Raw genomic sequence first — 17,344 nt, forward strand, 5'->3', positions numbered from 1 at the left:
GTAGGAAGGGCCAGATCCATTCGCAGCATGGTACGCAAGTACCAGTGTCTTGAAGTGGATTCTAGCAGTTACTGGAAGCCAGTGAAGGGAGCGGAGGAGCGGTGTGGTGTGGGAGAATTTGGGAAGGTTGAAGACCAGACGAGCCGCTGCATTCTGGATGAGCTGCAGAGGTCGGATGGCACATGCAGGTAGACCAGCCAGGAGGGAGTTGCAGTAGTCTAGGCGTGAGATGACGAGAGCCTGGACCAGAATCTGCGCTGATGTCTGGGTCAGCTGGGGACGTATCCTCCTGATGTTGTAAAGCGTGTATCTGCAGCAGCGGGTTGTAGCAGCGATGTTTGCAGTGAAGGACAGTTTGTTATCTAGGACCACACCCAGATTCCTTGCAGTCTGAGTCGGGGAAACAACAGAGGTGCCGATGTTGATTGTTAGGTCAAGAGTGGGACAATCTTTACCCGGAAGGAAGAGCAGTTCAGTCTTGTCAAGGTTGAGCTTGAGGTGATGAGCAGACATCCACCGAGAGATGTCTGCTAGGCAAGCAGAGATGCGTGCGACGACCTGGGTCTCTGAGCGGGGAAAGGACAGAATTAGTTGGGTGTCGTCAGCGTAGCAGTGGTATGAAAAACCATGCGGGCTAATGACAGACCCGAGCGAGTTTGTGTACAGGGAGAAGAGGAGGGGACCAAGAACCGAGCCCTGAGGGACCCCTGTAGTTAATTGACAAGGGTCGGACTCGGACCCTCTCCAAGTAACCCTGTAGGTGCGGTCGTTGAGGTATGAGGTGAGGAGGGAAAGTGCAGTGCCTGAAACTCCAAGTTCTTGGACAGTGCGAAGGAGGATCCGATGGTTCACCGTGTCGAATGCAGCAGACAGGTCCAGAAGGATGATGACAGAGGAGAGGGAGGCTGCTTTAGCAGTGTGCAGTTTGTCAGAGACAGCAAGGAGAGCAGTTTCTGTTGAGTGACCTGCCTTGAAACCAGACTGGTGCGGATCCAGAAGGTTGTTCTGATGGAGATAAGAGGAGAGTTGTTTAAAGACAGCGCGTTCAAGTGTTTTAGACAGGAACGGGAGGAGAGAGACGGGTCTGTAGTTAATAACATCAGACGGGTTGAGAGTGGGTTTCTTTAGGAGAGGGTTTACTCTTGCCTCCTTGAGACTGTTTGGAAAGTGACCAGAAGTTAGAGAAGTGTTGATGAAATGGGTGAGAAATGGTAGAATATCAGGAGCGATAGTCTGAAGGAGGTTTGAGGGGATAGGGTCCAGAGAACAGGTGGTAGGACGGGCAGAGGTAACGAGGGTAAGAACCTCACTTGGAGAGAGAGGGGAGAAGGAGGTCAGTGTGTGGGTGAAGGGAGGGTCTGGTGACCCAGCGGTGAGTAAAGGTGAGTCAGAAAAAGAAGAGCGAATATCATCAACCTTTTTTTCAAAATGGTTAACAAAGTCGCTTGACAGAAGGGAGGAGGGGGGAGGTGCTTTGGGGGGGTCCAGGAGGGTGGAGAAGATAGAAAATAGTTTTTTGGGATTGGAATAGGAAGATTGGATCTTATCTTGAAAGAAAGTGCTTTTTGCCTGAGAGATGGAAGCAGAGAAAGAGGAGAGGAGAGCCTGATAGGTTAGGAGGTCGTCATGGTGTTTGGATTTCCACCATTTCCGCTCTGCTGCCCGAAGGATGGTTCTATTAGCACGCAGTGCATCATTTAGCCAGGGAGCAGGAGGGGACTGACGAGCCGGCCGCGATGTGAGAGGACAGAGAAAGTCCAGAGAGGATGAGAGAGTCGAGAGGAGAGTTTTTGCAGCAGCATTTGGAGGCAGGAGTTGGAACGAGTCAGAGGAAGGGAGGGCTGAGAGCACCGATGAGGTAAAGGTAGAGGGGGAGAGGGAACGGAGGTTACGGCGGACAGGAGCAGAGTTAGAAGAGATGAGGTTGTTATGTTTGGAAAGGGGTAGAGAGAATGAAATGAAGAAGTGATCGGAGGTGTGGAGCGGGTTTACAGAGAGGTTAGAAGTAGAGCAGTTCCTTGAGAATATGAGATCAAGGACATTGCCAGCTTTATGAGTTGGTGGGGATGGAGACAGTGAGAAAGCAAAGGTGGTTAACAGAGATGTTAGTTCAGATATCTTCCCTGTCTGGAGGTTGAAATCGCCGAGAAGTACAGCGGGAGGGCCAGTTTCAGGGATGTGTGAGAGGAGATTATCTAACTCCTCCAAGAAGTCCCCCAAGGCGCCTGGTGGACGGTAGAGAACAACAATGGTTAATTGTATAGGATGGGTTACTGTGACGGCATGGAATTCAAAGGTGGAAGGAGTGAAATTAGGTAGCTTGAAGAGGGAAAAGCTCCATTTGGGAGAGAGCAGGAGACCAGTGCCACCTCCTCTGCCAGAGGGTCTGGGTGTATGGGAGAAGGAATATGCTGTGGAGAGAGCTGCTGGGGTGGATGTGTTGGATGGAGTGATCCAGGTCTCCGTGAGAGCAAGGAAATCCAGAGACTGCAGGGAAGCGTAGCCAGAGATGAAGTCAGCCTTAGGAACAGCTGACTGGCAGTTCCACAGGCCCCCTGAAACGAGATGTTGGATCTCAGTGGAGCATGTGGGATAGACGAGAGCAGGCCGGTGAGATCTAGGAGAAACACGGGGCCAGTGATAATTGCGAGAAGACACATGAACAGGAATGCAGAAAATACACATGATTAAAGCATGAGGGGCTAGAGAACCCAAGAGAATTGAATAAAACTAAATAACACCAGCGATACTTGGCGCAATCAGAGTAGGATTTGCCTCCTCTTTGCCTCCCACGTGACTCACACAGGACTCTTAATGTCTTTGTCAGTCTTCGTCACTCATAGAGGCTGGGTTACAGTACGTAACCCCAGTTCTGGTTTTTCTGTCTGCCTGTGCCGTTGGAGGTCCTGCCGACTACTCTCCTGCCGGGGGTCCTGCCAACCCTATGTCCTGTCCCGTTGGGGGTCCCGCCGACTACTCTTCTGCCGGGGGTTCTGCCAACCCTGTGTTCTGTGCCGTTGGAGGCCCCGCCGACTACTCTTCTGCCGGGGGTCCTGCCAACTCCATTTGCTGTCCCGTTGGGGGTCCCGTCGACTGCTCTTCTGCTGGGGGTCCTGCCAACTCCATGTCCTGTCCCGTTGGGGGTCCCGTCGACTGCTCTTCTGCTGGGGGTCCTGCCAACTCCATGTCCTGTGCCGTTGGGGGTCCCGCCGACGACTCTTCTGCTGGGGGTCCTGCCAACCCCATGTCCTGTTCCGTTGGGGGTTCCGTTGACACCTGCTCCGTCGGCTTTCCTGCCAACACTGTGTCCTGTCCCGTTGGGGGTCCCGCCGACTGCTCTTCTGCCGGGGGTCCTGCCAATACTGTGTCCTGTGCCGTTGGAGAACCGCCAACTACTCTTCTGCCGGGGGTCCTGGCGACTCCATGTCCTGTCCCGTTGGGGGTCCCGCTGACGACTCTTCTGCCGGGGGTCCTGCCAACCCCATGTCCTGTTCTGTTGGGGGTTCTGTTGACGCCTGCTCCGCCAGGGTTTCCTGCCAACACTGTGTCCTGTCCTGTTTCGGGTCCCATCGACACCAGCCCTTGCTCCGTCGTGGGTCCCACTGACACCAGCCCAGGTTCCGTCCAGGGTCTCGTCTACGTCTGACCCGCCAGGGGTTCCACCTGCTCCTGCCCGTCCTCGAGCCCGGCCCCCGAGTGCCGCGGTCTTCGCCCTCGAGCCCGGCCACCTGACTTTCCCGGCCGTGGCCTTCGCCCTCGAGCCCGGCCCCCTTACTTTCCCGGCCGCGGTCCTCGCCCTCGGGCCCGGCCCCCTGACTCTTCCAGCCGCTGCGTTCGCCCTCATGCCCGGCCCCCTTTGTTCGCCTGCTGTGGCCTTCGCCTCTTTGTGAACTCTGCCTTGCCCCCGGGTCCTCCGCCTGAGACCCCCACCGCAAACTCTGCCTTGCCCCCGGGCCGTCCACCCGAGATCCCTTCGGGGTCCTCCGCTGTGCTCCTGGGCTGTCGGTCATATCATCAAGGATTGCCTTATTCGACTCCATGCCATCGGAGCTCGTGTATTTTCATTGACATGTGATGGTCCATCATGCTACTTTGCAATGTTGAGAGCCCTGGGAGCAAACATGGATGTACTTAACATGAAGCCATCATTTCCACATCCAGCTGATCCCTCAGACACAATCCATGCAGTACTTGATGTGTGCCACATGCTCAAGTTAATCCGAAACACATTGGCTGATGGAAGTACATTGCAAACTCCAACAGGAACAATCAGTTGGAGATTTCTACAGGAGCTGAACAAACTTCAGGAGGCACAAGGACTTGCAAGTTGAAAATGGCACACATACTGTGGGAAAAAAAGAAAATAAAAGTTAAGCTTGCAACCCAGGTTTTCAGCAGCAGTGTGGCAAATGCTTTGTAGTATTGCAACACACAGCTCCATCTATCACAGTTCAGAGGATGTGAAGAGACTGTTGAGTTCCTGAGAACTATTGATGCTGCCTTCGGTGCCCTGAACAGCAGGAATCCCCAAGGGAAAGGGTACAAAGCACCCATGAGGACATCCAAGAAAGAGCGTGCAGAACAAATCCTGCTGAAGGCAGCCGTTGCCTTCTTACTAATAAGCTGAGCCAAGATCACCTTGAGCTGTTATTTTCGTCTGTCAGAGCACGTGGTGGATTTGACAACAACACTACTGCAAGACAGTTCACAGCTGCATACAAGCGTCTTCCAATGAAGTTGCAAGTGAGGACTGGAACAGGCAATTGCATCCTCCGCGATAACACATCCATCTTGGGGGCGACACCTGCAGCAGCTAACACCTTGTGCAGGTATGACTTGAAGCCTGTTGAGCATGCAGAGTCAGAGCATGATTACCACCTATGCCCAAATATTGATGCTTTTTCTGAGTACCGGGAAGCTGCTATCAACCACATTTCTGGCTTTGTTGTCAAAAAGATCAAGCAAAAGCACAACTGCATGCCTTGTGCTGAAGCTTTGACCTCAGAAACCACCGTGCATCCCTTTGTTCTCCTGAAGACTTGAGGAGGTTTGCAAAAGCCATCACCTGGGATAATTGCTGTTTGCATGGAGTCGGAGCGTTGCTTTCAAAGGATTTTGATAACAACCTCTGGCAAACTCCCCAGGGACATGGCTTAACATCAGCCATCACAAATCAAGTCCCGATTTACAGTGCAGACAAAGTCTTGTTCCCAGAGTTGCATTTCCACATGTTCGAAACCAATCACGTACATGTACTGGTGAAAATAGCATCCTCCATATATTGTAAAGTGAGGATGCACCACTTAGCCTGACATTGTCATACATCAATACGCCAAGTTGGTCCATTTTCATCACCAGTAGTTCAGTGTTGCTTGTTGTAATAGGTTAATTTATTTATGTCTGTGTGTGTTTGTATGAGTTCTGTGCGTGTTTGTTTTCCTTATGTCTGTTGTAAGTAAACATATGTATTCTAAATCTTCTTCTATATGTGTATGAGCTCTGTACGTGTTTGTTTTCCTTATGACTGTTGTAAGTTAACTTATTTATTCTATATCTTCTTCTATATTTGTATTTGAATGTATGTCACAGTCCTCTGTTTATGTATTGTTAAGCAACGCAACCCATGGTTTTCAACAGTGGAACGATTTATGTGAATGTCAACAACAACATCCCAAGCTTCTTTCTAGCCAATATTCATTATGTTGTATCTGTACCTTCAACTGTAACTGAAAGTTCAATTTGGTGTATTTTGTTTGCAAGTCTGTGTTCAACATACTACTTGGAGTACGCTTAACGCGGCACCAGTCTCACTAAAAATTCTCAACAAGTCCGTTTTTTTTTCATATCTGATACCAAATCTTGCAGCAATATTGCCACACTGAAGATCTATAGTTTATATAGTTAAGAGTTCAGTTATTGTATAATTCAATTGTGTTATTTGTGTTAAGGCGAGACACGGCAGGCAAAAACATCGTTTTTCTTGCACTGGTCAATTTTGCGATTTTGCGCTATTTTGATTCCATAACATGTTTTCTTTCAGGCTTTTGGAAGGAAAACGTAAAAAATACACATTTAGATATTTTTACTATAGTTTGTCTATTTGCGTCGGTAGATTTCTCCTAAATTCACCAAAAGTTAGCTTTCTAACGTAACATAAAGTACCGCGACCGCTGTTTGCACCATGTAATCAGAGGTATCGTTGGAAAGCTCCGTCTCTCCTGCACAATCTCATCAGATCCAAATATGGTCATTTCCTTTGTATCAGCAACCAATCGTGGAAGTACAAAGGTGTCTTAAACCAAAAAACGAAATCTCATTGGCTGGTGATTCGTTCAGATGCGTCACGTGGTGTGCTAAAACACTTCCTGGTTTAGCTTTCTGCTGGAAATTTAAATCTCAAAATCCCTCCCTCTCGCCAAAAATACCAGCCTAGTGGGAACCATCAAGCGCAACAAGCGGGAGTTCCCACCCTCTGTGCAAGGGAGATCTGAGCTGTTCAGCACCAAGGTGCTGAAGAGCGGCAAAATGGTGCTCTCAGTCTACCAGTGCAAGCCGAGGAGAAACGTGACAATACTCAGCACGCAACACCAGCATGTGGCCATCTCCACAGAAAGAAAGAAAAAGCCAGAGACTGTGGAATACTACAACCACTCAAAAGTGGGGGTTGACGTGTTCGATCAAATGGCTCGCCAATATTTGGTGAAAGGTAGGCTATTATTGTTATTATTATTATTATTATTATTATTATTATTATTTTAGGACTATAGAAAACACTGTATTGGTCAATCGTTTTTACTAAATCCTATGCTTCCCTCAGGTGGCACGCGTAGATGGCCCGTTGCTGTCTTTTATAATGTGCTGGATCTCGCTGCTATCAATGCCCGGGTGCTGTACAGGAGCTGCATGAGCCATGAGAACATACCGAGAAGGGACTTCATGCTCCAGCTGGCACACGAGCTGCGCGTTGAGTGGATGGCATCAAAAGCGCCACCACTTGCGGACCTGCCCTTCAGCGGTGCTGGTGCAGAAGAGCGCAGGAGAATAACCTGCATCAGAGGCGCGGGAAGGTATTTTGAGTGGGGGTGCTGAGGTGCTGCACTCCAGTGAACACTATTACGGGCACTATAGAGCATGCACAAAAAAACTCCCCACACACAGTAAACCCGCGACTGTTACAATGAAGGCTCGATAATCAGCTCACGACATATAGGCAGGGGTAAAGTGCTATTTTTTACGAGTGGGGAGCGGACCTCACCTCCTCTAGGGGGGTCCGGGGGGATGCTCCCCCGGGAAGATTTTTTTTAAATATTGAAGTTAAAAGCATCAATCTGGTGCACTTTGAGAGCAACATTAAGAGATCTATGGATACATCTCTCAACACCCAGATGAAACACAAGTGTAAGCAGATGTTCTTTTTCTTTATGGATATTTTACAAATCACTCCCCTTTCAAACTTTATTCTTGTTTTACTGCCATATAGTATTTCATAATTGTTTTTCCTTTATTCTCTTATCTTTTTTATAACTATAATGGTCATATGAAGGTGTGTCGCAGAAATAATATTTTGAATAATTTTTGACCAAACCGTTTGAGACCCATTGAGATAACTTAGACTAAAGTTAACTATCTAAACACTCAGAGAGTCCTTTAGCTCACCTGAGCCTCTCAGTCTGAGAGGAGAGCTCTCCTCCAGCTTGTTGTGGAACAAACAGCTCCGTATGTCCGTTAGTGCAGCTAGCTAACCAGATGCTAACAACACGGTCCCTGCTGCTGGCACCGGTCCCCCTCTCTCTCTCTCTCCCTCTCTCACACACACTAAATGCGCTATTTCCGCACACACACAGAGCCGCGAGCTTGAATGACACAAGCACACTTTTATTTCCATCCAACTCTCTGATTGGTCTGGTGTCTTGCCTCTGTTGCATTCACTGAACACGGGAAATCACAGTCCTGCCGTCCTTTCTAGTGTCTTGATGAGGTTCAGGTAAAGCACGGTTAATGTATTATATTATTGAGGTAGAATTGTCCGGGGCTACAGAAAAAACATTCGGGGCAGGCCAAAATATCATTTTACCAACAATGTGGAATTTATTGGCTACATATTACACAGATTATGCACAGCGGGAGCAGCAATAACCGTCAAATAATAATTCAGACAGGGGAGCTCCGCACCCCCTGCCTGCCGCTAGGGGGTGCTGCAGCGCCCTCAGCACCCCCCTTCCCGCGCCTATGACCTGCATGGTGAAGGCGCACTGCATGCAGAATAAAACGTTCTGCAAATGTGTCAAGTGTGGGGATGCTGTGTGTGGCAAATGCACAGCCAAGGTGCTCAGTGTTTGCAACAATTGTGTTTGAGTGTTTGTGAAGCGTTGTGATCGATGTGTTCGTTCTTATTTTTCTTCTTCTCTGATATTTTTTGTTATTTGTATACGTTCTGTGTTATCTGTTGTTCAATTATATAACAAATACATTATTATATTAATTTATATTATTTTCATGTTGTTGTTTTTTTATGAGTAGAAGGCTATCAGAAGATATGAAGCATTTTTACCTTTACGAAACACAAGCCTAACATCAAGCGTTTATTAGCGAGAGTGGGTAATATTTCTACCATAGAATATGCAGCGATCGTCGCGCTGTTGATTTTGCGCGTAAACATAAACATGACGTGTTGCTATAGCAACGCCTTTTGTCTACTGCTGTTCCTATAGATAGAGATATAGATGGATATATATATATATAGATAGAGAGAGAGATAGACAGATAGATAGTTATAGATAGATAGAGAGAGAGATAGAGATATATACCTAAACAAAACACAATTCTAACACCAAGCATTTAAATCAGCACTGTAGCGATATTTTATACTTCATGCTATCTGTACAAACTATATAATATGAAAAGCTGAAAGTCCACAGATTATATTGGCATACATATCATCCCTGTGTTATCAAAACTCACTGTTCTGTATGGTACATTGTACCTTGGAAATCAATAGCGGGCAAACTTTACCCGTTGGCGGTTTTAGGTATACAGCGACCTCTGGCGGTTCTAGTGTTAAACAGAAAATGAAGATGAAGAGAAAAGTGTAAATGAAAGAGCATGTTTGACATGTGAAAGTATGAAATGGTACTAAAATATCTAATGAACAATCAAAGGGCTGTAACTCAATCTTAAATGAAGCATACTCGCAGAACACCCCACAGACAGCAGAACTAAATGGTCCGAGGAGGGAGTTTTTAGCGAAAGACAGCATTAGGGTGCCTCCTGATGAGTTAGAAACCAAATATCAGCAGGTTTTGAATTAATGTTCCTCTGTCCCACAATCAACAAGGATGTGGATGGGGTGAACTATATCTACTATAACCAGCATAGATTCATAAATTACACCAGAGACGCAAAGCATTGCTCCATACTGTACAGAAATAATCCTTGATGTGGTTTGGAACATGATATGGCGTTTTAATCACTGCAGCATTTAGCTGTATATGAGCAGTTCAGCCAGTCTTCTCTCTGCAGCTCACAGCTTGCCTTGCTGTGCTCAAAAGGGGGCGGGGCCAGCACTTCTCTAAAGGGGCTGAAATAGAGGGATATGAGGGATGTCTAAAATGCATGATCTGTTTTGTATTTTGAGCAAAACACATCTTAGACATGTTTTTAATATATTTTTATATATCTGAGACCCATAATATATGCCTAAAAAAGCGTGATAGGAGATCTTTAACCTGTAAAGCCCGAGAGTATACCCTGATCCGGGTCCGGCGGGTATTTTTTTCATGAAACTGTGTAACAGGGCTTCTTAATATTTAAAAACCTATTAATGTGTCATCCTCACTTAACGGTTAGAAACTCAGCTAACTGAAGATATGAACAATTTTTACCGAAACAAAGCACAAGTCTCACAAGTCTAAATGACCCCTGAGCGAATAAATGCTAATGCACTTAGCACAGAACTCAAGGTAGAAATACCCTTATTACTTATCGTAACTGCACATACAATATATCAGATTAAAGCTGAGATTCCACAGATTATATAGTTATTGGTATCATCACTGAGCAATCAGAACTCGCGACAGGGGAAGCAAACACAGATATCGCAACACGTAGCATTACAGAGCAAACACGGGAGATCGTCTCACCTTAGCTGTTATTCTGATCAAAAGTCGTGTTCAATGGCATTAAAACGATAAAAACGCTGCTGAAGGTTAATCCATAGGTTAATCCAATGTGTCTGTCACTTTGAAAAAATTATTGATAATCCATAATTAAATTTGTATGTAAAAATCGGAGATTTTATATTAGCTGCTAATGGTAGCCACCAGAGTGTATCGCAGCTTCCGGTTCCGGGGCATTCTGGCTGCGCAGCACTCATTCACCAATGGGTAATGTTTAGATGGATTTTAGGAACTCCCCCTCAATTCTATTGGCTCTAACGGTTAAAAAGAGAGGGGGGGGCAAATATATGGAAAATGCACCCAAGTGAACCTAGAAGTGTTTTTTTTTTTTCTAAATCTCTCTAAAAAGGTCAAACCTCACTTGTTTTGCATCAATCTTGATACAGGGTACTTATCTTATGTTATAGTTTGGATTCCTAAAGCTTTTAGTCTACTATCCCATCATTCAAGGGTGGTTTTCCATCCATCCATCCATCTTCTCCCGCTTATCCGTGGTCGGGTCGCGGAGGTAGCAGTTCCAGCAAAGAGCCCCAAACGTTCCTTTCCCTGGCCACATCAATCAGCTCTGACTGGGGACTCCCAAGGTGCTCCCAGGCCAGCCAAGAGATATAATCCCTCCACCTGGTCCTAGGTCTACCCCTTGGTCTCTTCCCAGCCGGACGTGCCTGGAACACCTCCCTAGGGAGGCACCCAGGTGGCCTCCTTACTAGGTGCCCGAACCACTTCAACTGGCTCCTTTCGACGCGAAGGAGGAGCGGTTCAACTCCGAGTCCCTCCCGGATGACTGAACTTCTCACCTTATCCCTAAGGGAGACGCCAGCCACCCTGCGGAGAAAACCCATCTCGGCCGCTTGTATCCGCGATCTCGTTTTTTCGGTCATGACCCATCCTTCATGACCATAGGTGAGGGTAGGAACGAAAATGGCCCGGTAGACAGAGAGCTTTGCCTTCTGGCTCAGCTCTCTTTTCGTAAAGCGACTGCAGTACCGCTCCCGCTGCTCCGATTCTCCGGCCCATCTCACGTTCCATTGTTCCCTCATTCGAGAACAACACCCCGAGATACTTGAACTCCTTCACTTGGGGTAAGGACTCATTCCCTACTTGGAGTGGACAGTCCATCGGTTTCCTGCTGAGAACCATGGCCTCAGATTTGGAGGTGCTGATCCTCATCCCAGCCGCTTCACACTTGGTTGCGAACCGATCCAGTGAGTGCTGAAGGTCGCAGACCGATGAAGACACGAGAAGGGTGGTTTTCACTATGAGTAATTTTTTTTTTTTGGACGGACACTATAATTAATTTTTTTTTACTATGTTCAATCTGAATTTACTTTAAAAGGTGATCTATCATGCAAAATCCACTTTTGTACGTCTTTTATACATGAATGTGTCCCCAGTGTTCCAGGGAACTCACCAAGAGTCAGAAAACACAACCCTCTCTATTTTCCCTCATACCCAAATCTCAAAAAATGCTGGCTGCAACGGATCTGATACAGACTGATCCAGATTTGAACACTTCTGTGACGTCACAGAAGTGGCGCTACGGCTATTGGGCCAACTCCACCAATCAGGAGGAGACAGCCACGGACATTGCCGTTCGAAAGCGCTGGAGACGCTGTAGTACATATGGCAGGCCTGTAGATGGTGCTGTTCTCACAGAATCAGCCATGCAAAGACAGTGTTAAATTGAGCGAAATGAAGAATGGCTAAAATGCATGATCTGTTTGGTATTTTGAAAAATAAAAATTATAAATATGCCTTATATAGGTATGGTCCTACACTTTATTATTCAAATATAGCATGATAGGTCCACTTTAAAATTAGGGCTGTCAAGTTAACGCATTATCCGTGCGCGCTACATGATTGCAGCGTCCAAGCAGCTCCCGTTCGAGCATATGCCTTGAGTTGCACATAGCATGTCAATCAATCAATCAATCAATCAATCAATGTTTATTTATATAGCCCAATATCACCAATGTTACATTTGTCTCAGTGGTCTTCACAGTTTGTACAGAATATCAGTATGACAATACGACGTCCTTTGACCATCGAATCGTACAAGGAAAAACTTTGAGAGAAAACCCCACAGTTTAAAGGGGAAAATGGGAGAAACCTCAGGGAGAGCAACAGAGGAGGGATCCCTCTCCCAGGAAGGACAGACGTGCAATAGATGCCGTGTGTAAATCGAAAAGATAATACATTTACAACATAGGTAGTCCAAATGTTTGGAAATGCATGTGTCTATAATAAGAAGATGAATCCACGAGGATGTCAGCAATCTTGTGGGAGCCATCAGGGAAGTAGTATGGTGAGAGTCTGGCAGGACCGCAGAGACAGGTGTGATTTGACACCGGCGTGTTATAAGCCTCTGATGTTAATCTAGGTGTTGATTAAGGCAGTCTCTTTGAAGTTGTGCGAGACTGTCTCGCCCCGTCCCCTCACAGCCCTTTGTTGTCTAATCTAATTAGCCTTTGATGTTTGTCCTTTGATGTGAGGGTTGAGGTGTTATAACAGGCAGGTGTGATTTCTTACCGGCATGTTATAAGCCTCTGATGTTAATCTAGGTGTTGATTAAGGCAGTCTCTTTGAAGTTGTGCGTGAGACTGTCTCGCCCCCGTCCCCTCACACCCCCGGCCTCTCCCCCTTTCTCCACCCCTTCCTGTCACACCCACCTTCCTTTGGCTGTGAGGCCAGAATATAGTGGGGGTGGAGTTAGGTGAAAAAAAAGAAATCCGTGCAGACTAAATAAAAAGCCAGTCATTTCCAATAATCAAGTTACCTTTCAAAAAAGAAAAATGGCCAAGAGACGCATCGATATGGGTTTAATCAGCGAGACGCCTGTGACAACTTACCGCCATCCGTCGGGAGAGCCAATCAAGAAACGGATGCACTATATGTGCCGGGTTCACCTCCAGCTGAACATCTGTGCACAAACGTATCTCGTGCCCTCATTGGTCATGTGCGCGTTCATGTGTGTTTGAGGAGGGGCTCTGTAAGGAAGTGGCAGATCTTTTCCGGTTGTGTATTTTCAAATTCTAGCTGGTTTCTCAAAAATTACCTACCCCACCTTTAAGTACAACACACACACACACACACACACACACACACACACACACACACACACACACACACACACACACACACACACTTTGTATTGTATTATTGTATTGTATGAGAGAGGTTCCAGGTTGAATTGAGGCGAATATTTTTAATGTTCAGAGGTTGTTGTGTTTAATATTCATGTGAATATTTGTCATTGTTCAAATGATAATAAACAAACATTTGCATAAAGCATATTTGTCCACACATATGTTGATAAGAGTATTAAAAACTTGAAAAATATCCCTCTAAGGCAGTGTTTCTCAAAATGTTCATACCAAGGACCACTTAACCAATAAAAAAACACTCGCGGACCACCTAACTCCACAAATATAAAAAAACACATCGTTTTTCTAGAACAGATTACAAATTCCCTTAAAATGTTACAAACAAGTGGCAACATGTGTGATGAAGGTGTTTCGCTGGGCAATATCATGCAATCGAAAGTGAAAGTTAACCTCGCTCCATTGCGGAGATATTCCCGCGAGAGTGCGGAAAACTGAAATGTATTTATTTATTTCAAATGTGAATGTTACCAATATGCTCACGGACCACTAGGGGGCGCCCACGGACTACCAGTTGTCCGCGGAACACACTTTGAGAAGCACTGCTCTAAGGTACATTTAGAAGAGACAAAAAATGTGCGAGTAATTTGTGATTAATCGCGATTAACTATTTTAATCAACTGACAGCCCTATTTAAAATAAAAACACCTATATTGATTCTGACACTTCTACATCCAACTCACAGATGTAACCTTGCTTTGAGAACAAATATTATTAATTTACCCCTTTTAGAAGTGAAGATTTGTCCTGGGAATGTCATTTTCGAGCCTGAGACCTGAAAAATAGGCTCAGGGCATAACAGGTTGAATCTCACCTATTATACAAAATCCACTTGTTCATGTCTTTTTAACATATAAAGAGGAGCACACTGTTAAGGATTAACACCCGAAAGTCCTCTGGGCCTGACAACATTCCTGGTCGTGTGCTAAAGGACTGTGCAGCTTAGCTCACAGATGTCTTCAAAGACATCTTCAACATCTCACTGAGCCAGGCTGTTGTTCCCTCATGCTTCAAGGTATCAACCATCATACCAGTGCCGAAGAAGTAATCTCCATCCAGCTTCAATGACTACCACCTCGTAGCACTGACCTCCACCATCATGAAGTGCTTTGAGAGGCTGGTCATGAAGCAAATCAAATCCGCCCTCCCCCCATCGCTGGACCCGTTTCAGTTTGCATACCGAGCGAAGCGGTCCACTGAGGATGCCATCTGCTCTCCACCCAGCCCTCACCCATTTAGACACTAAAAACTCATATGTTAGAATGCTGAATAGACTTTAGCTCAGCGTTTAACACCATCACCCCCCAGCAGCTGGTTTTTTAAACTAACAAACCTGGGCCTCAGCCCCTTTCTCTGCAGCTGGCTGCTAGACTTCCTCACTGCCAGACCCCAATCTGTACGGGTTGGCAACAACACTTTAGACACCAACACACAGAGTACGGGTTCCCCCCAAGGATGTGTGCTCAGTAGGGGTCTAACGGTATACTTATTCGTACCGAAATTATTCGGTATGGGCCCTTCGGTTCGGTACAGGCGTGTACCGAAGTTTACCGAACAAATATAACGTTAAACGTAAAAAATTGAGAATGTGAACAACTTTTTGGGAAATAATCTCAGGTGCTTCATCGCAGCGTTCAGTGTAATTTGCTCACATTGGGTTCAACGCGTCATAGAGCGAGCAAGTCATTTCATTGGACGAGAGGTATTCTATGAGAGCTGGGGCCTCATTTATAAAGGGATATACGCTCAAAAAATGGCGTGCGGCAGTTTCTACGCATTGTTTGCGATTTATAAAATACTAACTTGACAGGAAAACGTGCGCTCCTCCACGCAAACTCTAACCCATGGGTGCACTAAGCAAGCACAAAAACGGGAGAGACGAGAAACCGCGACACCGTTGGCAGAAGGAAGAATGGAGAGAAATATGTGGAAATAATACCATAAATAAAATGTTACCTCTCATATATCATATATGAAGAATTCATTTTCTAACATTTATTAAAGCCAATCTTAAAATGATTTAACAAACGCCTGTTTGAGACTCCTCAGTGCACACAAAAACATAACTGGGAGAAATAAATAAATACGGATATGTTATTTAAAACCACCTCGAATATGTTGTGTTAATGTTATGAAATGTTTTCTCATAAATGATGCGGTAAGTAGGAGGACAGAATTACGTCTAAACTGACGCCGTTTTGCATTTCTATAGGTTGCAGATACGAGCATGGTTTTATATTCAATGACCTCCTCACCTCTGCTGACACTGGTTCCCTCAATATTCTCATCCTCCTCGACCTGAGTGCAGCCTTCGATACCGTGAGCCACAACATCCTGCTCACCCGACTCAGGGACATTGGTATTGAAGGTATTGCACTCAGATGGCTCCAGTCCTACCTCACTGAACGATCCCACTTCATCTCCCTCCCCAACCACTCCTCTGCCACAGCTTCAGTCACCCAAGGTGTTCCTCAAGGATCAGTACTTGGACCCCTCCTCTTCATCATTTACATCCTGCCCCTCGGTCAGATACTCCGCCACTTCAACCTGGACTTCCACTGCTATGCTGATGACACTCAGATCTACCTCAGCACCAAATCCCTCCATAACCCACCCCTTACCCACATCGATTCCTGTCTGACAGCTATTAAAACTTGGATGCAACATAACCTCCTCAAACTGAACAGCAACAAAACAGAACTCCTCCTAATTGGCTCCAAATCCACCCTCAGCAAGGTCACTAACATAACACTCACCATCGATGGCACCATTGTTTCCCCCTCCAATCAGGCACGCAACCTTGGCGTAATCTTTGACCCCACCCTCTCCCTCGAACCTCACATCCGCCAAACAGTCAAAACCTCATTTTTCCACCTCCGCAATATTGCAAAAATCCTACCCTCTCTCACCCGCCCCGCAGCCGAACGACTAATCCATGCCTTCATTTCCTCCCGCCTTGACTACTGCAACTCACTTCTTTACGGCATCAGCACTACATCCCTCAACAGACTCCAACGGGTTCAAAATGCAGCTGCACGTCTCCTCACACATACCAAATCATGGCATCACATCAGCCCAGTCCTCAAAGAGCTCCACTGGCTTCCTGTCTCCCATCGCATCAATTACAAAATGATGGTCCTCACCTACAAAGCACTCCACCATTTGGCCCCCCCTTATCTCACAAACCTTCTCACTCCTTATCAACCCCCACTGTCCCTCAGATCCACCGCAGCCGGACTCCTATCCATTCCCACATCCACACTCTGCAGCTTTGGGGACAGAGCCTTCTCAGTGGCAGCTCCTAGGCTCTGGAATTCCCTCCCCCAAGATCTCCGTGACTCTGAGTCCCTCACAGTCTTTCAGTCCCGCCTCAAAACACATCTTTTCAACTCTGCCTACCCATAAGCCCCCCTCCTCTCAATCAATTTCCTCTTGACTGCCTTTTTATTTATTTTACTATACTTACTTGTTTGCCTGTCCTTGTTTGTCTACCCTCCCTCATATTGTAAAGCATCTTTGAGTCGTGAAAAGCGCTATATAAATCAAATGCATTATTATTATTATTATTATTATATGTTTAATACATGTTTAATCGTGTTTTATACCGTTTGCCAAGACTTGATAAGTCGCTCGTCAAACACAGGAGGTATGGAAACTAAGAGCACCATATGTGGTAAATTGTACAGCTAATATAACACAACAGATTAGTTGTATTTCCTTTAACTGGTGGATATAGAGTTGCTGCGGAGGGGGGGGGGGGTTGAGATGCACGGGCTGCAGTGTTGCTGCGCACAGCTGATCGACAGCTGGGACACAAACCACCAAATACAAAAACATAATTCAGATCCAGTCGTCATGACTCCACTCCGGAGATCATTTCTTACAGTTTCTCATCAAGGGGGGGGTCTCCTGTCCCCGGTACAAACACACTGCCTGAGGAAGGCTGTGTATTTTTTTTGTCATTGACCTTTTTCGGACCACTTATTTATTTATTTTGGTGACGATCCG

At 46.1% G+C, this 17,344-nt stretch overlaps 1 protein-coding gene and 2 long non-coding RNA genes across 4 annotated transcripts in view; 1 reads left to right on the forward strand and 2 right to left on the reverse strand.

Moving 5' to 3' along the window:
• LOC307021477 overlaps positions 1-17,344 on the reverse strand; it is a 654,272-nt gene that overhangs the window by 166,243 nt on the left and 470,685 nt on the right. Inside the window, exon 1 of one of the 2 annotated variants that reach the window (XR_013803164.1) lies at positions 7,657-7,779. The exons of the other annotated variant lie outside the window; for it this stretch is intronic. This is a non-coding gene — a long non-coding RNA (uncharacterized lncRNA). Of the gene's footprint in view, positions 1-7,656; positions 7,780-17,344 lie in introns of those variants that run through there. 2 annotated transcript variants of the gene reach the window in all.
• Positions 1-17,344, forward strand: part of LOC307021478 — a 421,766-nt gene that overhangs the window by 18,211 nt on the left and 386,211 nt on the right. The window lies entirely within an intron of this gene.
• Positions 2,852-10,327, reverse strand: LOC307022030 (uncharacterized protein; the record flags this gene model as incomplete). Its single annotated transcript, XM_079654606.1, has 2 exons — positions 10,140-10,327; positions 2,852-4,345 (listed from the first exon to the last, which is right to left on the reverse strand). Exon 2 carries the CDS (start codon positions 3,842-3,844, stop codon positions 2,852-2,854), a length of 993 nt encoding a protein of 330 aa, XP_079510732.1. The 5' UTR covers positions 3,845-4,345; positions 10,140-10,327.

Source organism: Notothenia rossii (assembly GCF_949606895.1).
Source record: "Notothenia rossii genome assembly, chromosome: 10".
In the NCBI taxonomy this organism is placed as follows: domain Eukaryota; kingdom Metazoa; phylum Chordata; class Actinopteri; order Perciformes; family Nototheniidae; genus Notothenia; species Notothenia rossii.